Genomic DNA, 24861 nt, shown 5'->3' on the forward strand with positions numbered 1-24861 from the left:
TCTTTTGTATTTTATTATATGAAATATGAAATATTCTAATTTTCTCCTCCTTGTCAAGTGAAACAAAGTTTCATTTCTCCCTGAACATGTTGAATTACCATTATTTTAACAGCTTATGGTTAAGTTAAGTTGGTCCTTCTTGTCAAATGTGTCATTACGTCTTACCCCCGTTTGGGAACGGACCGCAGTTCGGATTGCAAACTGCGGTATTTCACCCCATTTTGCGTTTGAAAATCTAAAACATCATTTCCAAGCCCTGGGGGTCGTTTCATAAAGCTGTTCGTAAGTTAAGAGCGACTTTAACAACGACTGGTGATCATCGCCAATTGTACCATTTACCGCAAGACATGATCACCAGTCGCTCTTAACTTACGAACAGCTTTATGAAACACCCGCCTGATCAACCCCGCTTGGCCAGGTAATCCCCAAAGGCCAGATTATGAGCGTTGAGCCAAGGACGAAATGATAACAACAGATGTGCTATTACGTAAGTCTTCTCTGCCTGTAGAAGGACCTTCGGAATTAAATTATTGTATTCGATATTTAATCACGTTTTCAAAGGCATACTGTATTCAGAAATTCAATGCTAGCCCATTTTCAATTTCGAACAAAGAAAATCAACCTCGAAATAAGGAAAGTAAGTGAATAAAAAATGGCGACATGTTTTCCCGGACCGCACTCGGGCTGTTGTGTTATCTTCGGACCGAGGTCAAGAAACAGGTGTTTTGATACTTACATTGCATGCCTGGGGCAGTAGGGTTTTCGTACTTGGAGAAGAGGGGTATAGTGTTATCAAACGGAGCTCTTTCGTCATGTAAAAATTGAAATATTGTATTATTCAAACAATAAAAAACAAAAGAAATAGTGAGTGATGGACATCATGGACTCTTTCATTTGCATATCACTGAGTTGTGCATTTAACTCTTTTGTGAAAAATAAGCGAAACTTAAAAATGTCATAACTTTCTTATTTTACATCCGATTTCGATGAAATTTGCAGCGTTATGTTTGTTTGATTTTTCTCTATCAATTCAAATCAACAATTTTCTGGGGTGGACTTGATCTTTAAGAAACAACAAATTTATGAATACACATCCTATCTAGAAAATATCTTAAAAGAAGATGCATTTTAGACGGTAACGTTGCTGGCTTTCCATAGTGAGGGATTATTGGATCAATGGCACCTCTTTGTAAGATGGAACCCTGGACCCGTCTTACAAAAAGTTACGATTGATCCAATCAATCGCAACTCTATGGAAATCCATCAGTGTCATAATTTTTTCTACAGGGAACTCGCACAATCTCCTTAAAACAAAGAGAATCACACTGAATCTTCAAGAGAACGATAAATGTATAAATGTACATCCTATCTAGAAGATATCTTAAAAGAAGATGCATTTTAGATGGTAACGTTGCTGGCTTTCCATAGTGAGGGATGATTGGATCAATTGCACCTCTTTGTATGATGGAACCCTGGACCTGTCTTACAAAAAGTTACGATTGATCCAATCCATCGCAACTCTATGGAAATCCATCAGTGTCATAATTTTTTCTACAGGGAACTCGCACAATCTCCTTAAAACAAAGAGAATCACACTGAATCTTCAAGAGAACGATAAATGTATGAATGTACATCCTATCTAGAAAACATTATGAAGAAGATGCATTTTAGATGGTAACATTGCTGGCTTTCCATAGTTACAGATGATTGGATCAATCGCAACTCTTTGTACGACAGGGCCCCGGAGTGACTGCCCCTTACAAAATCTTTTAAAACCAAACATATCCCACTTTGGTTTCAACTTACCTTCATCTACCTGTATTGGGATAAAGTTCTCAATTTGCCAGATATGTAGACCTGGTTCGGTTCCACAATTGGCTGCAAAGAAGTCAGTGTAATCTAGCTGTGGCTTCGCCAAGGCGTCCATCCAGCTCTTGGGCCTAAACAAGGATGAAAATATGCAATTAAAAATGGAATTATTTATATAAAAATAGAAAATTTATATACATCTTGTGTTCTTAGGAAAAATTATAAACATGGCACAATCGCATGTTCATGTAGATGTATACATAGGAAAAGAGATACACTGCAGTGCAATTTCCATCTTAATAAAATACTCACGGTCCTTCAGAGCAAAAAAATGACTGAATTTTATATACATTTATTTTGTATATGAATGTGAATAGATTGAACTAGGATTCTGCAGAAAACAAATCACATATTTATTCTAAATATTCTCACAAGGTTTGAAATAAGTTTTGCAGCAATTAATGTACACATATATTGATATTTTCAATTAATTTATACACAAAGCCCCCCCCCATGTAAAGGTTGCACAGTAATTACAAATTTATGCAGGGGGGGGGTGAAACCCCTCTCTTTGGTTTCGGGTTAATCCTATTCCCTACAAAAATATGTTTTGTGAACCTCACTGTCTATCTAAAATATTCTGAAACATCAGACGTGATGCTCTTTTAGCACTAAAGATTGCCCGTGTGAGGCAAATGCTTTTAGTATATTACAATACAATTTATCATGCAGTTTGGCAAGTACTGTCATGCAAGTATACAATATTGACCAGTATACATGTGGAATAATCACAAAAGTGGCACAAATATACAATACAAAAAGTACAATGCAAAATGCATTGTTTTAAAATGAAAGCAACAACAACATACATACATGAAAGCTGGAAATGCTTTCTGAAAAAAATAATAATGAAAAAATAAATAAAAAAATACAGATAATTCTTATACAAAAGTATACATTTATTTATTTTTTTGCCTTATCATGCATCATAATCCCTGCAATTGTCATTGTATTTTTCTTTATGCTATATTTTACCAGTATTCCCAGTGCATCAGTTGGTTGGGCAGAGGGACCATCAGGTCACAGTGATTAAGTTTGCTCACCTCTTCCCTGGCCACCAACTGATGCACTGGGCAAACTGCTATCAAATATTGCACGTACATGTACCTGTATAATTTTTTGTGTCATTTTATTGAATGATTGATAATGCTTTGTAATCTTGAATATGTTTGAGGAGCCGGATAAATAATAAATAAATAAATACAGTATGTAGCTGATTAAAAATACAAGACATGTATACATACAATTACAAAAGGAGAAAAAAACAACAATATATCACATACACTTACACAGAAGTCTTGCATACATTCAAAATTTGCTCATGAATCTCAATTCAAACAACTTATTTTACAATAAAGGTACATCGAGCAATTTGCAACATTTAGAAGGGATGCCAATTGTATTTCATCACCCTTGCAAATATATATTTCGGACTGACCGAAAGTAAATAGTTTAGGCACCAACACAACTTGGCCATTTTCATTTTGTGGAAAAACCCTGTACAACACAAGGCTGCACGATATTGCAAGGCTGCACAAAATTTGCAATATGTATTTATTCATTATCACCAGTTGTAATATCGAGAAAAATGTGATAGATGTATTATCCTCCAAGAATAAAATTTGTAAAAGCAATGCCACTCTTTTTAAAGCAAAACCTAAAAAAAAAAGGGAAATGTACTGAGATAATGAGTTAGGTTGACAAAATTTTGAACTTTCTTTCTTGTCTTAAACATATTTTTCAAATTCTTTGAGAGGTGACACAGCGCCCAATATCGTTGTGTCGGTGTAAAAACGCCCTTAACACCATACTTTCGGGCATCGTGCGTGCACAAAACACCCTTAGCAGCACGCATAACGTCATTGCGTAAGGGTGTTTTGGCACCGATGCAGTGCGTGAAAATGTTTCCTTAGGGTGCTCTTTCACTGACAGGACAATAACTGGTATTCTGTAATAAAGATTCCTCCATATTTCAGTATCATTCTCATATCGTGCAGCCTTAGTACAAGATAATGACTAGCTAGTATCTCTTTGTGCAGGTGTGCAAATATTTGAAAATATTTCAAGCTCCACTGTGGAACAAACTATACACTTTCATGCATATTAGTTACCTTCTGAAAACTACAACCTGCTCTGAGCGTCTTCTTCGCATCCTTGTGAAGGATTGGTAGATTATTCGGAAAGCGACAGAATTACATGTACAGTGATAAACTCATTACAAAGTAAAAAAAGCACAAACTCACAATGAAGAATACACTTGAGTAATCCTGAATATCCTTTGACAATTTATGTGTTTCATAATACACATGTGCAAAATGCGCCCTTTTATGTGATATTATTCATTCATCTTTATCCTGAGAAGCTGGTCGACCACATTGTACTAATAACCATGCAGCAATCACAGTACAGGGACTAATTTTGCTTACCAAAGTTTACTTGTATTTGTGATAAAAAAATAAAAGCTCTCAACTACGTTCTATAGTCCTATTTAAAAATAAACATCTACTCTACAAAAGACTATTTGTGTAGTATTCTTTAAAAAATGTGGAGCAAATTCGGGAAAATTATTCCCTGCAGTGTTGCTCTTTCAAAGTGATTAAAAACCATATTTTAATGCACGTTTTCCAGGATTCTCACTTTAATATATTTCTACTGATTCTACTGAATCCTCATTCTTCCTTGCTCTTGGGATTCCTTTTTAGGTGGTCTGTCATGAATATGACAGATCACCTATTATATTCGTCAGAATTTACTTTATTTATTTTTATTGCCAAATTTTGTTCCCACTTTATCTCAAAATCGGGCTTGTCAAATTTCTTGATTTTCATGTCATGTATGGAAATTATTATGGAATCGCGAAACGAAACTTTTCAAGGTTATCAAATCATGATGACGTCATCTAGGCGCCATTTTGTAAAAATGAATTATTGATCATATCACCGCAACTAATCATAAACAAGTGGAATGCCTCTGGCCGTCTCACCTGCATCACGCAATTCAATATAGCAGCAGTGCTGATTTTGAAAACTACTATAACTCGCACAAGATGTTCAGTGATACTTGGTTACTCTTATTTCCACGTTTTATGAACTAGACCAATACACTTATAGAGATATGATGGCAATTCAACAAATACCCCATACGTGGCCAAAGTTCTTTGACCTTACATGACCTTTGACCTTGATCATGTGAACTGAAACTCGCACAGGATGTTCAGTGATACTTGATTACTATTATGTCCAAGTTTTATGAACTAGACCAACACACTTTCAAATTTATGGCTGTAATTCAACAAATACCCCAATTTGGCCAAAGTTCATTGACCCTAAATGACCTTTGACCTTGATCATGTGACCTGAAACTTGCACAGGATGTTCAGTAATACTTGATTACTATTATGTCCAAGTTTCATGAATCAGATCCATAAACTTTCAAAGTTATGATGGTAATTCAACAGATACCCCCAATTCGGCCAAAGTTCATTGACCCTAAATGACCTTTGACCTTGGTCATGTGATGTGAAACTCATGCAGGATGTTCGGTGATACTTGATTAACCTTATGTATAAGTTTCATGAACTAGGTCCATATATTTTCTAAGTTATGATGACATTTCAAAAACTTAACCTTAGGTTAAGATTTTGATGTTGATTCCCCCAACATGGTCTAAGTTCATTGACCCTAAATGACCTTTGACCTTGGTCATGTGACATGAAACTCAGGCAGGATGTTCAGTAATACTTGATTAACCTTATGGCCAAGTTTCATGAACTAGGTCCATATACTTTCTAAGTTATGCTGTCATTTCAAAAACTTAACCTCAGGTTAAGATTTGGTGTTGACGCCGCCGTCGCCGCCGCCGCCGCCGCCGTCGCCGTCGGAAAAGCGGCGCCTATAGTCTCACTCTGCTATGCAGGTGAGACAAAAATCATCCATATTTGCATCATATCAAGTTCAGGTGACAGGTCATCAGGACATGTCATCAGAGGTCATGCAAAGGTCACGACGCGCACGTACGCGCGCGTCAAAATTTAAAAATTCCCCAAATCATCCGTGGTCAAGTTTGGGTACGTTTCAGGTCATTTTGAGCATGTCAAGAATTTGCGCGCGCACAGGTATGCGTGCGCGTTCTTGCACCTACCATCGGTATGCATCTTCGAGTCATCATTTATTTTATGTCTGTCCATTGTCCATTAGCTTCTGATTAATTTGATACCTCATTCAGCCTCTTACGGCCAATAATACGGGAATGCGCGTCCATTCAAATTTGCATTACACGCGCGTGCAAACTCGCAAAATAAGTCATAAGTGGGCAAAAATATGCCTATATAAAATTCACTGTAGCTCTTCAGGGAGTCCGTTGACCCCCAATTTTTTTTTCCTATTCGAATAGAGTATGAAAAGGAGATATGATTTCATGCCACATTTGACCCTTAAAAACATTGTGACGTCATCAAAATGGCGTCGGAACTAAAAATTAACGTTTTCTGTTTCATGATGTCACCACACTCATGTAAATTGATTCTAATTCCGTAAATATTGGTTATTTCTCGCCAAATTTTCAATATCTTTTAGCTTAGAATGTACCCTTTAGACAATATGTCCATTGTATCATTTTAAAGCTTGTGCTATTCTCAAAACTAGAACTTGTAGAGGTTTGTCATCATGCCAATTTTCTACTTGCAAAAATTTACATTGACAATATGTTTCCTGTTTTGCATTTGCCGTCTGTCGGAAACATTGTGGTCGACTGGATAACGCACCTGACTAGTAAAGCTGGGGTCGGTGGTTCAAACCTTGCCTGCCTTTTTTTTTTTTTTTTTTTTTCCTTTTTAGGTGGTCTGTCATGAATATGACAGATCACCTATTATATTCGTCAGAATTTACTTTATTTTTATTGCCAAATTTTGTTCCCACTTTATCTCAAAATCGGGCTTGTCAAATTTCTTGATTTTCATGTCATGTATGGAAATTATTATGGAATCGCGAAACGAAACTTTTCAAGGTTATCAAATCATGATGACGTCATCTAGGCGCCATTTTGTAAAAATGAATTATTGATCATATCACCGCAACTAATCATAAACAAGTGGAATGCCTCTGGCCGTCTCACCTGCATCACGCGATTCAATATAGCAGCAGTGCTGATTTTGAAAACTACTATAACTCGCACAAGATGTTCAGTGATACTTGGTTACTCTTATTTCCACGTTTTATGAACTAGACCAATACACTTATAGAGATATGATGGCAATTCAACAAATACCCCCAACGTGGCCAAAGTTCTTTGACCTTACATGACCTTTGACCTTGATCATGTGACCTGAAACTCGCACAGGATGTTCAGTGATACTTGATTACTATTATGTCCAAGTTTTATGAACTAGACCAACACACTTTCAAATTTATGGCTGTAATTCAACAAATACCCCAATTTGGCCAAAGTTCATTTACCCTAAATGACCTTTGACCTTGATCATGTGACCTGAAACTTGCACAGGATGTTCAGTAATACTTGATTACTATTATGTCCAAGTTTCATGAATCAGATCCATAAACTTTCAAAGTTATGATGGTAATTCAACAGATACCCCCAATTCGGCCAAAGTTCATTGACCCTAAATGACCTTTGACCTTGGTCATGTGACGTGAAACTCATGCAGGATGTTCAGTGATACTTGATTAACCTTATGTATAAGTTTCATGAACTAGGTCCATATATTTTCTAAGTTATGATGACATTTCAAAAACTTAACCTTAGGTTAAGATTTTGATGTTGATTCCCCCAACATGGTCTAAGTTCATTGACCCTAAATGACCTTTGACCTTGGTCATGTGACATGAAACTCAGGCAGGATGTTCAGTAATACTTGATTAACCTTATGGCCAAGTTTCATGAACTAGGTCCATATACTTTTTAAGTTATGCTGTCATTTCAAAAACTTAACCTCAGGTTAAGATTTGGTGTTGACGCCGCCGCCGCCGTCGGAAAAGCGGCGCCTATAGTCTCACTCTGCTATGCAGGTGAGACAAAAATCATCCATATTTGCATCATATCAAGTTCAGGTGACAGGTCATCAGGACATGTCATCAGAGGTCATGCAAAGGTCACGACGCGCACGTACGCGCGCGTCAAAATTTAAAAATTCCCCAAATCAACCGTGGTCAAGTTTGGGTACGTTTCAGGTCATTTTGAGCATGTCAAGAATTTGCGCGCGCACAGGTATGCGTGCGCGTTCTTGCACCTACCATCGGTATGCATCTTCGAGTCATCATTTATTTTATGTCTGTCCATTGTCCATTAGCTTCTGATTAATTTGATACCTCATTCAGCCTCTTACGGCCAATAATACGGGAATGCGCGTCCATTCAAATTTGCATTACACGCGCGTGCAAACTCGCAAAATAAGTCATAAGTGGGCAAAAATATGCCTATATAAAATTCACTGTAGCTCTTCAGGGAGTCCGTTGACCCCCTACTTTTCCTCACTCTTGGATATAGTCAAAATATCATCTGGAGATTGCGTAATAACGTCAAAATTACGTTAGAAGTGAAAATTAAACTTTTTCGCAATTACGTCAACGTATTTATGCATATTTGACCATTTCTTCGTTATTACTAGTCAATCTTCTCTCAATGAAATTTTGATATGATGTAGTGAAAACAATCCTCTACAAATAATGTGTGAATGATTTTCACTTTCAACCACAGCATTAGTGTGTTATTACCTGTTTAAGTTTTTGTAAATTTTTTCTGGACCTAATTTTTGAGAATTTTTTTATGAAAATGCTTTATTAATCAATTGTACGGTCTTGCTGAAAATATCAAGCCCACTTGCTTTGCGTTTTTTTATGTAGGACATTTTTTTTAATATTGCCGGAACTTTTTAAGATGTAGTTTTAACATTGTAAAACATCATTTATGCATTGAAACGCTATTTGGTTGATTAATTTCATTCTAGACATTTTGCGGAAAATCCTGGATTTATTTCTATTTGGTTATTTTTTCTAAATAAATTTTCAGATACCTTCTGTGAAATTAAAAATAGTGCAATTTAGTAAAATACTAATTTTCCCGAAATTTTGCGGGAAAATTGCCAGTATTTGATTCTTTTACCTGACTTTTTCAGTAAAATCATCAAGAAAGAATTTTCAAGTAAATGTTAAAGTCATACACAATTAATAAATGGATATTGAAAAGGAAAAATAATTTTCAAGTAAATGTTAAAGTCATACACAATTAATAAATGGATATTGAAAATTCTTGACGGAAAATATTATGTGAAATGTTTAGGAATTTGCAGAAATTTTGCAAATATTTCCCCTCAAAAAATTCTACTTAATTCTTTTATCAAATACACCACTGATGATGAGTTTTGAAGTGAATGCTGTGAAAATGTATCATTGCGAAACTTCTCATTAAAAATAATTGAAATTCAGCAGAAATTTTGAATAAAAATATTTAAGATATTTTAGTTTTAAAAAAGTATCACCTAAGAATTTTCAAGCACTCTGTGAAATTGATACCCACTGACATTGTGGAAATTCTTGCTTGAAATCTTAAAAGAAAAATTGCTGACAGTAGAAAGAAATTTTAAAAAGATTTTGCATAAAAAATATGAAACTGTCCATTAAAAATTAACTGCTCTGAAAATGAAGGCGCCTTTTATTGCGCAATTTTGGAAAGCCAATTTCGGTAAATCGTCTGAAATTTTTGAGAAGTTTTTAAGGCATTTTACGTGCTCCAAACTTAATTTTGTATTTACCGTATTGCATTATCACCACCATCATTATAATCATCACGGTTGTCATCACCACATTAATAATCACATTTAGCAATGGTCAAAATGCATTCCTATGATGTCTATGATCAAGATTATCAATCATATCTAAATGATTCATTTCATACAACATTAGCCGACACTGAATGAAAAATCATGACAGACCACCTAATTCGTCCTCATGACGAATTAAAATCTAGTTTTACTTTAAAATTTTCACTTCTCACTCATGGCCCATACTATCTTGTATGTCTTAGGATAAAAGTGGTCAACCACAAGCCTCTCAAGATAATTAATGAACGTTGATGGCATATGTACGGTATTATGAAACAGAAACCTATTTGAAATCTAAAAATAGAATTAATTTTGTCAAAACAGATTTTTTGCCAGATGTGTACAAGATACCCCCTGTGCCACTTTTAAACAAGATTGTATGGTAGCGCTATGGGGTTCTCCGTAACTTTTGATTTCTTCACTGTATTGACAAAATTTGCAAAATGATATTTGTAGAGAAATCAATAATCTTGCCAATAGTATACATGTACTTGATGCTATTGGGTATAAAGAGATACAGTTCGACATTTTAACTATACATTCTGTATCCAAGCTTTTGTTTCGAAGGGTATAAATTTCATCCTACCTCATCAGAATATTTTCAAAAGCAGGTAAAAAAAACTAAGTTTTTCTGGAAAAACCTTGATATAAACAGTGCCAGAGATAGCAGTCTGATGGACATTGTATGTCAAAACAATTGTATTTGTGTGCGTACAATAGATTTAAATAGATTCCATGTGCATTAGAAATAAAATGTGACTTGAGTCACAGTTGGATGTCAGAATTGTCAGTCTACTCTATGTTCTGCTAGTCAAACAAAGCAGGGCAAAGAGTTAAAACATCTGCTCATAATTGAGAAAAAATCTTGGAAACAGCTTTTTTCTACAGGAAATCTTCCAAACTTTTATCATATTTTTACAGATTTCACTAGCATTGAATCGTGTCATACATGCAAGGTACATGTAAGGTCATCTCCTGCGTATGTACACTGTACGTAGGCAGATTTTTTTCAGCCAAAAGTAAATAAGTCAGAATTAATATATACCACTGGTAAAACACCAAACACCTGCATGGAGAAAACATTGAATATAAATACATGTAAATGCATGTTGGAGATGTTTAATTCTTGTTAATACAGAGTAATGTTAGGATGAAGCATATAAAATGTTAGGATTGAACTCACTTGACTTCTGATTCCTCCCCATCTGCCGCAGGTCCTTCATTCTTCTCCTTTGCAAGGTCACTCATACCCTACATGTACAAACATAAATGTCAAAGATTAATGTACTATACAAGACTACAGAATTTATCCCTTCAATCTATTCAAATGAAATGATAGTAAAATATGAATACAAAAAAAAAGAAGAGCGAATAAAAAATTGTCTGCATTCTGATCTTCTGAGTTTGAATTTTAAAGTGCATAGGTTGTAACTCTCGTAACAGGGGACTGTAAACAATTGCATCCTGTCCGATGGCAGGGTGTTTCCCAGCAGCATTCACACCTGTACTGAATACACCAACGAGGCACGCTTTATTATGTAACGCTTTTAGTATCGTTTTTTTGTGTGATACATCTTTCGCCATGAGCGGGACTCAAACCCACTCACGTTGAGACTATACAACCTTATCCAAAACACACGCTCTGACCATGGACCTATGAAAAGATGGACGATTAACGCGAGCATTTCTTTGACCCAATGATAGTCACCGTCACCTGGTTATGCGCATCTTAATGAGAACATACAGGTGTTGTAACAATAGCAATTACCATGACTACCAAGGGTATCTGATCACTCAAAGACGGAACAGTTTCCCGGTCTTGATTTTTGTTGGCTGATCCCCTGTTTCAGTATGTGCCTTTCAGTCAATATGCTTCATATATGGATCAGCAAACTTGAGAAGCAGACGATTTTTATGATATAAAATATGATATTATTCGATCCGCTAACTACCGCTAACACATAAGGACCTCAATAACATTGAAAGATACACGATCTACACATGTTATGTGCCACGTATATCTGGAATATTATGGAGAAACTTGGGAAAATTGAATTTTAAATAGTAAACAATCAATCACGATATTGCCTCTATATTAAAATATGCAGACATTTCCCCAAATAAAACACATGGAACTAAGATTAACAAAGGTAAACAAAAACTGCACATCGATTATCCATTATTTCATTGATTTTCTATCAACTGCGCATATAATTTGTGAAATATAAATGTCCAATCACGAACTAATTCAGTCCCTTCTCACGGTGACGATCATAGGACCAAAGAAGACTAGTATGAAGAGAATGTTATTCAGATGACAATTACCGTCACCTGTTAGTGAATTCATTATCTAAGCGATGAATGTCCATCTCTTCATAGGTCCATGCTCTGACCAAGTGAGCTACGCCACTGTCTTAAAATTGTGGTTTGCCAAAAAATGTTGAAACTTTGTTGATTCCTACGTGTATGTTTAACACTTGCCTTCTGACAGGTCTGTGAAATCCAAAATCACACATTAACACAATTCAATCACAATCACCCAACAAAGTTCAAGCTCACCAGCATGTACAAACCTCGATATTCCAGCAGTGAAATAATTTTTCATATCACACTCGTGCAGAATCCCAAATTGCCCATGAACAGGTAATCACTCATATACCACCCAAGCTCACCTTCATCCTGTACAAACTTCAATATTCCAGTAGTGAAATAGTTTTTTATATCACACTCTTATCTTTCAGCTTTCTCAAGACAATTTTTCATATCACATTCGTGCAGAATCCCAAATTGCCCATGAACAGGTAATCACTCATAAACCACCCAAGCTCACCTTCATACTGTACAAACTTCAATATTCCAGTAGTGAAATAGAAATAGTTTTCATATCACACTCCTATCTTTCAGATTAAACTTGAGATATGAAAAAAAGCTTCCATTCCCTGCAGTCAGCTTTCTCAAGACAAACAATGATTTAGACTCAGAGTGCTTCTAGTTATCCTTGGGTTTGAGATGAATAGATCAAGGATTAGGTGTCACCATTGAACACCTCATTTAGGGATACTCTTGATAACAATGGACCCAGCGGCTTTTGAAATTGAGGGATCCCTTGATTGTTATCCCTGGAGAGCTACATGTATGTGTAAAGTAGCAAATTCAGCCTCAATGGGTTGTCTGTACTGAGTAAAGGATTAATTCCTCATCCCATAACTGACTGAAACTAGGTTATTCCTGTACAGAGCTCATGGTTATCATATAATTAATTGGTAAACATATAAGTCCACTGTCTACTGGGAAAATTGTGGTAAAATTATTCTTTTTTTAATATAGTATTAATAAAATCCAACAAAACACAATTGCCACAATCATCATATGAGGTAACCAAATTTAAAAAGAAAGTTGCAGATGGAATACATTTTTGTTGTTGTTGGTGTTAGCTAATGATGTAATTCCAAATAAAGGTTAAGAAATATATGTCACAAGCTTGTTTTTAGAAAACTTTCTCTTCCATTTTAGATAAGTCATAGGATTAGTAATACCCCATTCTGTTACACAATGCATGAAATATGTTGAACTTTGTTAAAGGGGTATTTTAGGCTTTAAAAATATGATTTGAACGGATAAAATTAAATCAGACAAACAATAACAGTTTATGGCATTTTACAGTTTTGCATTATTTCGGTGAAACAGGTCTATGCATGTCTTCATGTGAATATTCAATGAGCAAGCTGATGACCTCATATCCCCACTTATTCTTTTGAATTTTGTTATATGAAAATGACTTTTTTTGTTCAAATTTTCTCCATCAAGAATGAAAAAAAAAAAATGGATTGACAACTGATTTAATTGATAATTGTTTCTGCAACATATTCTGTTACAAGGGAGGCATATCATACACACATGTATGAAAATATTGAATTATGATTTCCTGTAATAAGAAAAGGATAAGAGGAGACACAACAACATTAGCCTACCTATTGAATATTCATGATGGTGTGCATACAACTCTTTTCACAAAATACTGCTAAACTTTAAAATTCAATTACTTCATTATTTACTATCAGAGTTTTATGAAATTTTTAGCATTCTGCTCAAGATCAGTCTGTCTCACCATGACTGAGCAAGCCAGTCACTAACGGGATGAAGATTATCATTCATTTAGTTTGAATTCAACATATTGACAGTTATAAATCATAAATCAGAACTGACTTTCAACCACGTTTCGACATCAGTCTTCATAGGGCAGTTGAAAAGTTTTGCGTCAGGCTTTGGAGACTTATGTCACCCCAAACAGTATAAGAAAAGGAGAATCCAACCCAATTAAAAAGTTGTTTTTAGAGGAAAAGGAAAAATCAGACAAGTAGACAGGTTGCACTTTGAACAATATCGGATAAATATTAAGAAAATTATAAATTTTCAAAAGTTGTAAAAAATTTGTAATCACTATACCAATGAAGACTTCAAATTGGCTGCATTGGTAATGTAAGGCACGGACAACTCTTCCATTTACTCCAATACATAACTATCGGAGTAGACAATTGGCATCTGACAAAGCTAAACAATTTGTCAGAAGTGTGAGATAGATTGAAAACAAGTCCACTTTTTTTTTATCAAGTTAGTGATTTTTTGTGCTTTCTATGATTGCTTCTTTAATCCTGTCGAAATGTTGTGAATTGGTAACAGAAGCAAGTTCAGATTTTATTCATTCATAACTCCCCATTCGTTAAACAAATCATCCCTCACCTTGAGCACTTGATCTTGTTTGGCCTGTTCAGCTTTTGCAGCTTGTGCCTTGGCAGTCTGCATCTGTATTCTTTTCTCTCTCAGTCTCCGCTTGCGTGCAAGAGCGTCTTTAGCAGCTGCAACACATCACAATATTGGACAAAAAAAAGCTAACTGTTAAAGATAAATGAAAGTAGCTGCAATAAACATTGAATTCACAAGAAAATTTTTAAAATCAAGCTCAACTGTCACAATATTATCATATATCTAGACCTGGGGAGCGTTTCATGAAGAACTTGTTGGATGTTTTATCAGACAAGTCCTGTTTTACCCGACAGTTTCCAGAGTAACAGTGCCTCTCAGCCAATCAAAATCTAGGAAAGATGTCAGATCTGACAACTTGTCAGACAAAAATATTGATGAAATGCTCCCCTTGGTATATTGAGGTAAATTTAACTTTGTGAAAACATGAAACCTGAACTGAAATCAGAAAATCATAAAAGCAGAAAAGCATATGTGGGACAGTGTATCAGTATTGGTTGGAAAAATGGAATGTCATGATTACTTTGTTAATTTCATAGCAATTACACATTTTCTTCCAGAGCCAGTTGATACATGTTTCTTTATTTTTCAATACAAACACTTTGGTGGTATTTTTTTGAATTCTGTTCAAACTTATTTTGAGATCGGTACCACAACTGGCATTTAACTTTCAGTTGTGGGATAGGTAGAAAACAAGTTTTGTGAACTTTCAAATTATTACGCATCATTCTACTGCCAAGGATTGCTCTTTGAATGCCTTCATATTAATCACATGACAAAACACAACTGACGAACACATATGCAGGCTAAAACTTTGTAAGCAGTCATGACTACATAATTAGAAAAAAATTGTTTTTGAACAGATATATAGTACTATTACACGTAAGTAATTCTCTTACTGCATGAAATAGAAATTTATGATTTATGCCTCCACCATTGCCAGATCAGGAATACATTAACTTAATTTTCAAATAATGGCCCTTTGACCTTTGACCCCCAAATCTTATCAGATCATTGCTATTCCTACATACAAGAATATGAATCTTTACATATGGTTATCTCTGATCTCGAAAGCGATACATTTTCTGGTATATGATCTCTGTGACCTTGGACCTCGATACCAAAATTAAATACAAATTCACTGTTTTACTCCTGTAGGAGTTCCATCATATGGTTCTTTATACATGGAAAGACTATAAACGGGACAGAGGAACTAAAGGAAAACCCCAAAATGGATAAAAATGCTGTTTTACCTGGTGAGTTTCCTGCTTGTGAAGGAGGCACTACGCCAACAAGCCTCAGCTGGTGGCTCAAGGAGAAGTCAATGTTGTAGTACTCTGCTCCGCTTCCTATCTGCTGTGGAATAGGCTTCGGGGGCATCACCAGGTCAGGGTTGTCCCTGACATCCAGTGTCTGTTTAGAACATGGCATCCATGCAGAAATGTAAGTTTATATCAGTTTATATATGTAAAATATGCCACAAAAAATAACATGTTTAAGAAATGGTATACATGAATTAATTGACTTTGTTGAAACAACTAATTTGCCAGTGAAATAGCCTGGCACTTCAAGAATATTTAGTAAAAATTACAAGAAAGTGGCACAATTGTCTATCTTATAAAGAAATAGTAGCTTTCAAGACCCCCTTCTTGTTGACAATAAATCTTCCCCTGCATCTTTCAAAGGGAAACTCACTTCAAGATCTGTAATAAAGTGTATCGCCTCAGGTAGAGTATAGAGATGGTTCTTGGTCAAGATCAACTTCTTAATCTTGGGGCAGCGACAGATCCCCTCGGGTACGGACTCCAGACGGTTATCTGCGGCAATGAACTGCTCCAGAGCGATCAACTTGCTGATTCCCGTGGGAAGGCCATCAAAGTCTATCTGGTTGCCGCTGATGATGAGACGCTTCATGCAGATGAGCTTGCACAGGGAAGGAGGGAGGGACTTCAGCTTGTTGCGAGCAACATTGAGGGTTTCCAGCCTCGTCCACGAGTCTGTGCAACCCCAAGAGAGCAAAGATAGAAAGAGATCACGATAATAGAAGGATTGAAAATATGAAGAAGAAAATATCAACAATTTTTTTTTATACATCCAGAAAAAAAGACAGGAAATAGGTGCTTGGTATGATAAAAATTTGATTATAGGGAAGGGATCCCTACTTTTGTATGAAAATTGTAATTCCTGATACAAGCGATAGGAAATTGTGTCATTGTCCCTGTTGGAACAAGAGAAGACTGACACTTGAGCAAATTGCATCTGTAGAGAGCTTTGCTGTTAGGGATAATAGATTGGAAAATAATCAGTGAGGGGCTACCTCACCTGGGTCGAGTGCGGCACAATGTCAGTAAATTTTTTGCTGAAGGAAAACATGCCGTGGCTGGAATTTCAACCCACGTCCCTCTGATTGAAAGACATTTTTGTTACAAACAGAAAATAATTAAAGGCATCCTTTTAATACCTAGCACCGACAGCTCTGTGATGCAGTTATTACTGAGGTTGAGTCTCTTCAGAGAGGAGAGGGCATAGAAAGCATCAGGTACGCTCTCAAGGTCGTTGAAAGAAAGGTCAACATCAGCCAGGTTAACCAGACCATCAAGCACCGGTGGGATGTTGGTCAGGTTCCGTTGGGTGTTGCGAAGGTGAAGAGTCTGAAGTTGGGTCATGGACATCAATTGCCTGAGAGAGGCAATATTAGAAAATGAATACTTTATGAGTGGTCGTTTAGAGGATAGTGATCACTTGCATATTTAGCAGAAATCACTTTAGGCAACTTGTCATAAGTCTGTGCCGTGTCTGTTTGCAGGAATCCCGCGATGAGGGCGCTATGCATCTTTTCATTGCAACTTTCCTGCATTCTCTGGTACTTTGTACAATGAAATGTGAGGAATGGTACTGAAAAGCTGCTTGCAGGATTCCTGCAGGAAAGATGCCACTTTGACAAGATACCTTAATACTACTACATGTATAGTGTACAAGTATCAATGTGCAGGGACTTGGGATGTACGTGTATGTACAGCTAAACGTGCATCAGTCGACCATTCAAAGTCGGACATTCGTCCAAGTGGAAGGAATTCTTCACACCAGATTATGCAAAATGAGTTATTTACTCTTGGAAAGTCAAATTTTTCTGAAGTCAATTATTTTTGTGGTCTAAATAGATTTGACTTAGGCAAAGATACCAGGCCCCCCCCCGTCTTACAAAGAGTTGCGATTGATCCGATCAATCACAACTATGGACGGCCAGCAACGTCAACATTGAAAATGCAAATTTGTTCAAAATATTTTCTAGATATAATGTATATTGATACATTCATCATTCTCTTGAAGATTAAGTGTGATTCTCTTTGTTTACTAAGGAGATTGTGCAAATTTCCTGTAAAACAATTATGGTATGGATGGATTTCCATATAGTTGGGATTGATCGAATCAATCGTAACTCTTCGGAAGACGGGCCCTGATGGGTGTTTCACAAAGCTGTTTGTAAGTTAAGCGACTTTGTGAATGACTGGTGTTCCTTTCTTAGAAACTAAATCAACACCAATGGAAAACTGGTGTGTATCATTTACCACAAAAATGGATCACCAGTCGTTCACAAAGTCGCTTAACTTACAAACAACTTTATGAAACAACCACCTGTACATACCATATAATCATAGCTGCATGCTGTTTCATAAAGCCGTTTGGAAGTTAAGAGTGACTTTAAGAACGACTAGTGATCCTTTCTTGTGGTAAATAATATTCACCATTAAATGTTCATTGGTGATTATTTTAGCACACAAGAAAGGTTCAACAGCTTACGAACAGATTTATGAATTGCCACAGGAAGTTAACCACAAAAAAATTGACATTCAACCAACACAAATTTCTCACCTGAGTTGTGAATGAAGCAGCGGATTATTATTGAGGATCAGAGTCTGGATGTTGGTCAGCCTTCGCATCTGAGGTGGTAGAATTTCTGAAATCAAAAGGCAGAATCACAAACAGTAAGGTATCTTCAGGAAAAAAAAACCCAGGTGATTTAAAAAGCGATTTAGAGGAATCACCTGACAACGCAAAACACCGCAGAGTGATGATCTAATTCTATGTTTTTATCATAACTAGAGGTGTATCTTTCACAATAATGATATGGAGGAAGGAAATCAAGTATCATGACAAGGACTTCCCCTTTGTAAGTCTCGCCCTTTGATTTCCTGTTCTAATTCAGAGGTTTGGCAAGCCAATACTTTCTCAAATACCCATCAACTTCCCCCAAATTTTTTACCAACAGTGATGGTAATCGTTCACCATAAAGGGGATTTAATGGTAATATTATCAGAGGCATTGCCAATGAGGGCTATCAATATCGGAAAACACAATATTCTGAAAATGAATAACAGAACTGAATAAAAATGTATCTACATTTCAATCTAATTCTAAATATTGTTTACATTTCTTCTCTAATTTGATTCGGATCCTTTTACATCCCTATAGATGCACAAGGAAAAATAAAATAACAAAATCATTATGAGCATTGTGTGAAAGACCTGAATATCCTTTGATTGAAAGCATGTAAAAAAATCACAAACATAACAAATAATTAAATGCTGTATAGCTCAAATTGCTTAAAAGTGTATTTAAAACCAAACTGAAGGTCAATTCTGAAAAAGGAAAGTAAGGTGTGAAGTTTTAAATAAGCAAAAAAGCAAAACCCTGAGAGATTTCACTAACAAAATCATTAAAAAATAGCAAATTCCCATCTTTAAAAAAAGTCTACAAGAAGTTTTTGATATCCAGAGAGAGATCATATATATGTAACATTTATAATGGTTCATTGCAAGAAACTTGCAATCAATTGCAGGTCTATTTTGGGTCACGAAATCAATCATAAGTTTTGTAATTAATTGCAAATCTACATTTTGAAACAAGAAGATCAAATTGATTTGCTATCGTGAAAATTGATCTATCACTTTTAAATTTGCAAGAGAAAACTTTACAATTGATTGCAAATACTTTCTTGCAACACCCTGTAAATGTGTGATTGAGCAGACATTGGGGAGTTGAAAGTGTGAACTCACCCAGTTTGTTGTCGCTGAAATTGATGTAGATAAGGTCGGTCAGGTTCATGAACAACTGGGAAGGGATTTCCTTGATGCTGTGGATCGAGAGAAAGATTGATCAGTCAGAGTACTTTTACTCACGTGACAGCGAGGGGGAAAGTCCAGGGTAGAAAATATTTTTCTATTTTTTAGGGGCTACATTTTTCTCCACAATGGGGGCGATTGCAGAATTCTGGGGGCTATTTCTTTCATTTTAAGGACTACTTATTAGGCATTACAAGCAATTATGCAGTAAAAGCAAATATCAATATTCTGCCATAGTTAGAATATTGATTTTCTAAATAACCTTGAATATAGTTTATGACAGATCTTGGGGCAACTCTAGAAAGAATGGTCGCCCCAAAGAATGAATTTTGGGGAAATTTTAGGGGCGATTGGGCTGTCATGAGGAAAAAATCACCCATATGCATCATGCATTTCCTATGCTGGGAAAGTCCCATTTTAATAATTATTCACCTTGGCATAGCACCGATGCAGGAAAACACTATATTATACAAATACCAACTGCTCAAGAGGATAACTGCGTAAAATATCATTCCTGAAATTCTGTTGATACAATCCCTTCCATCGAGGGGTGACAGAGGGGCATGGTATGAAAAGCACCGAGGGAGTGATGGTTTCCACTGTCATCTAAATACAGAATAGTCCATATTTGTTTTATAGACATTATCTTTAAACACAAAACCTGTCATCCACCCTCTTTGTTACTTTTTTTTCTATGTTGACAAAGCATCTAATAGAATGGTGGGCCGGCAATTCGTCCCCCTGCATAAAAATCTTGATTACAGCAACTTTATCTTATACATGTAAGTCTCACACATCTCTTTTTTGCAACAAGTTTGTGAAAATCGGACAAGGGGGGTTGCTATGTCAAGGCACAAATTGGAGGCCAAATATAAGCATTTTTCAGGAATGAGTTAAAAAAAAAATTAAAACATGAATGAATTTTGAATGATTGTTGAATATTACTATAAAAAGGAAAGCATATATTAGTGACTCAATATATGAGGCAACTAAATGTTGTGAAAATCGGACAAGGGAGGTTGCAACTTCAAGGCATAATTTGGACCTGCATGGAGGCCAAATAAAGTATTTCTCAGGAATGAGTTGAAAAAAAAATGAAAACATTAATGAATTTAGATTTATTGCTGAATATTATAATAATATTAATAATGTGACTTATAAAGCGCCAAATCCACTCAAAAATCGTAATGTAAGGAAAGCATATTTTAATGACTTAATCTATGAGGCAACTTAATGTGACTACTTACTTATTAAAGCTGAGATTAAGGACAAGAAGAGATTTGGCCTTCTCCATATCCTCTGGTATGGCTGATAACTGATTGTGGCTAAAATCCTGCAAAAAACAAACAAACAAACATGATTGCGATCTACAGAATTTCTGAAGGCTAAATATGCATTTTACTATTTAAAGGACAAGTCCACCCCAACAAAATGTTGATATGAATGAAAAGAGAAAAATCATACAAGCATAACACTGAAAATTTCATCAAAATCGGATGTAAAATAAGAAAGTTATGACATGTTAAAGTTTCGCTTAATTTCACAAAACAGTTATATGCACATCCTGGCTGGTATGCAAATGAGGAGACTATGACGTCATCCACTCACTATTTCTTTTGTATTATATTATATGAAATTTTCAGCACTATGCAATTTTGATTTTTCTCTATTTATTCAAATCAGCATTTTTCTGGGGTGGACTTGACCTTTAAAGGTTTGTAATAGTAAGGGCTGCATAATAACACACACACACACACATACATGGCTACATGATTATTACAAAATCTTTTCTCACAAAAAAGGCAATGTTATTGTCCCATGCAATTTATCAGATGACCACGTACAGAGATCTGTTTTCTTTGTTCATCTGCTCTACTTACCTACATCGCGACAAAAGAAATAGGAAATTAAGACTAATCTAAAAAAAAAAAAAAAGCCCGATATTGAAGGGTTTCTGGGGATTTCTTCATGGATTAACAACAAATTGAAACAAATTTGTAGCTGAAATATATAGCAACACTTGACTTGAAAGAGGGATTATTGTTTTGCAAAAATGGGGAAGGGGTGTGTAGGTAATAACGGTCCCCGGGCCTCCTCTCCCAATGAACTGGTATTGTGGCAAAGACCACACCTTCGTTTCAGAAAGATTCTGACAATTACACAGCCCAGCATAGTAGGATTCAGCTTGAATATTGAAAGACTTAATATTGGTACGTATACATATATCTCTTTCTAAAACTAACATACAGTTTATCTGAAAATAGTCAAATGAACCCCATATCATAGGTTCCATGTGAGGTTAAGCAGCCTGATCACTCTGAACTACAAAACCATTATCATTTGAGACATTATGTTAACACTTTATGAAAAATTGGCTCTCGGCCTATCATTTCCCCATTTCAGGAGCTCAAAACTGTAGACAGTACTTTTCAATTGTTTAAACCTTGGCACATAACTTACAACAACAGTCATGTCTTCTAGGATGAAGATATCATTGGGAATCCCAGAGTTGCGGATCTTGTTGTGACGCAGGTTCAAGGTGCGCAGGCATTGCATTGTGGGAAGGTCTCCGTGGATCTGGATCAGGTTATTCCTCGACATGTGGAGGTGTTCCTGATGAGATGTGAGAGAGAATTCGAGATGCAAGGCAATGTTAAAACAAATATTTGGGGTACAAAATACTCTGTGGACTGACCTGCAAACACCTCTGCACACTTTCTTGTAAAAAAAAGTAAATGTACATGGAGTGGTTTGCACCAGATAACTGTTATATCTTATTTCAAGAAATAAATGTATGAGCAAAATATCATGATTAAGAGCATTGTTACAATTAAAAAGGATGCAACTTGGTAGTATCCACCAATATCCTCAAAGCATTTATAAGCTCACTGATGGAATTTAGACCTTGGGGTAAACTGTCTTTGAACTGCTATTGAAACAGAAGGATTTCTAAAGCATGATCTCAGAATGCTGAAAGAATTCATCACACCTACGTACGTACATGATGCATATGGAAAACACATGGCTTTAAAAGGTTTAATAGAAAGGCTGTTGATCATATTTTTGAGCTGGTCTCAAAGCCTTCGGTGGGAACCAGGGTCCTCTGTGACTTGTAGACTGGCTAGTTAATACATACCAGTTTATTGAGTTGTGACAATTCATCTGGAAGCATTTCAAGGTTGGTCTGGTTGAGTCGTAGCCAGCGAAGGCCAGACATGTCGGCCACAGCATTTGGAAAGACATCTCCCTGCAAGCAAATCATTAGTGAAAAATAACATGTACTGCACTTAATGGCCATATTATCAATCACAGAAAAGTACACACATGAGTAGTCAGAAATATGGATTGTTGCAAGGAACTTGCAATTGATTGCAAGTCAATATCCATCATAAATCTTGCTATTAATTACAAATTTGCAACTGATTGCTAGTCCACTTCTTGTATCAATAATTAAACTGGGTTCCAAAAGAAACTTCTCAAATTTACAAGGGCACTGCACAAATTCTTCTTGGTCAAAATGAACAATATTTTTAAACGGGTACGCCATATTCAAGTAGCGGGCGAATGTATCCTTTGTAGATCAAGAAAAGATCTTTGATTGGTAGTTTGAATGGAATCAATGATCTCAGGATGTACATTCTTTTATTGGCTTTGCGAATCATATTGTTCACTTGGGAATCCCACTTCAAAGTCTGACTGGATGAGGATACCTAGGATTTTCATCAGAGATACCTCACTCAACGTTTGGTTATCTAGAGACATTTGCACTGGGACATGATCATATTTCTCAAAGTCTACCAGCATAACAAAACACTTCCCAGGATTGAGTTTCATTGTACTACTCGTGCACCAGTTTGATAGCGAATTCAGGGTAGACTGAACTTCACTGGCCACACCCCGCTTTCTAGATTCTGCCAGTGTCATGTCATCTACATATTTCCAGTACCTTAGGCTGCTGTCTGAGAAGGCACCATTTGAAAGCACAAGAAACAATATGGGGCCAAGTTTTGTGCCCTGTGGCATGCCCGCCTTCAGTGTTGTCTCCTAAGACAGGTGACCATGGTATCGGGTGCGATGGGTACGCCCAGTGAGAAAGTTGGTTATCCACTGCACAATGTATTTCTTAGGGTTCATTGCTATCGATGAGCGAATTAAGAAAATGGGTGGCCTAAAAGTACTCAGATTGATTTGGCATATGATTTCGTAATGATAACTGATTATGTCTCATTATTATTATTGTTGTCTCAATAATATCACTCTTATTGTCTCATTATTACCATTGTTGTCTCAATAATTATTATACCGGTAATAATTATTGTTGTCTCAACAATTATCATTATAATCATGATTATTATTATAATTATTTTTAATAATAATTATTATTGTAATAACAATAATTATTGTTGTCTCAATAACATTATTATCATTGTCTCATTGTCATTATTGTTGTTGTCTCAATAATTATTAGGTCTATAATTATGATTATTATAATTATTTTCATAATAATGATTATTACAATAATAATAATAATTTCTGTGGTCCATTATTATTGTCTAGCTATTATTATTATTGTCTCATTATAGTCTATATCTCAAAATTTCATAATATCATCAAAATAATAATTAACACAACAAAGGTCCATTATCAGACATAAAATTCATGAAACATATCTCAAACATGTATTTTTAAATTAAATATCATGAATCTTACATGTACCTTCAATTTAGGTAAGATTCATGAAATTTATCAGCCGATGCAAGTATTTTTTAAAATCTAAGTTAGCACTGCTCATGATATTGTTGCCCTCTACAAAGACGGCAAGATGGCGACAATAACAGACTGAGTAAACGCTCCTCTGCTTTTCTATAATTTTATGTTTAATGATCACACTATTAAAAAATATGTCTCTTTAGTGTCAGAAGCTTACAAAAGTAGTCAGTTTAGTCACTCACACTAGTACGAGGTTAGTATGCTATGCAAGCCTCGTACACCAAACCGTGTTTGGCCCTGGATTTCTATTCTAGTCGGCAAACATCCCTTCATTACAGAAGTAATATTTGCCGAAACTCCTTCTCGCTACTCACCAGGGCTCTTTCCGGTGAGTAGCCATACAATCATATTTCTTTTTAATTCAAAAATAAAAATCATACAAAACAGAGCAAATTTGCTAACCTCGGCCTGGAAAGTGACTTCGCATGTCTCTTCTACGGAAATAAAAGGAAGCCTGATGGTGGCGCTAATAAATTTCATAGCCTTGATTCAGCTCCTTGGTAG

The 24861-nt window shown here is 35.8% G+C and overlaps 1 protein-coding gene across 1 annotated transcript in view; it reads right to left on the reverse strand.

Annotated features, from left to right (window-relative positions):
- LOC129270198 (protein flightless-1 homolog) overlaps positions 1 to 23009 on the reverse strand; it is a 49441-nt gene extending 26432 nt beyond the window's left edge. Inside the window, exons 1-11 of the mRNA XM_064105365.1 lie at positions 22724 to 23009; positions 22048 to 22200; positions 20835 to 20920; positions 19522 to 19598; positions 18338 to 18422; positions 16926 to 17143; positions 16160 to 16461; positions 15718 to 15877; positions 14444 to 14559; positions 10887 to 10954; positions 1807 to 1940 (exon numbers count right to left, since the gene is read on the reverse strand). Coding sequence (XP_063961435.1) covers positions 1807 to 1940; positions 10887 to 10954; positions 14444 to 14559; positions 15718 to 15877; positions 16160 to 16461; positions 16926 to 17143; positions 18338 to 18422; positions 19522 to 19598; positions 20835 to 20920; positions 22048 to 22200; positions 22724 to 22885 — 1561 coding nt within the window. The 5' untranslated portion in view covers positions 22886 to 23009. The remainder of the gene's footprint in view (positions 1 to 1806; positions 1941 to 10886; positions 10955 to 14443; positions 14560 to 15717; positions 15878 to 16159; positions 16462 to 16925; positions 17144 to 18337; positions 18423 to 19521; positions 19599 to 20834; positions 20921 to 22047; positions 22201 to 22723) is intronic.
- Positions 23010 to 24861: the final 1852 nt, after the last annotated feature.

This window comes from Lytechinus pictus, chromosome 10, assembly GCF_037042905.1.
Source record: "Lytechinus pictus isolate F3 Inbred chromosome 10, Lp3.0, whole genome shotgun sequence".
In the NCBI taxonomy this organism is placed as follows: Eukaryota; Metazoa; Echinodermata; class Echinoidea; order Temnopleuroida; family Toxopneustidae; genus Lytechinus; species Lytechinus pictus.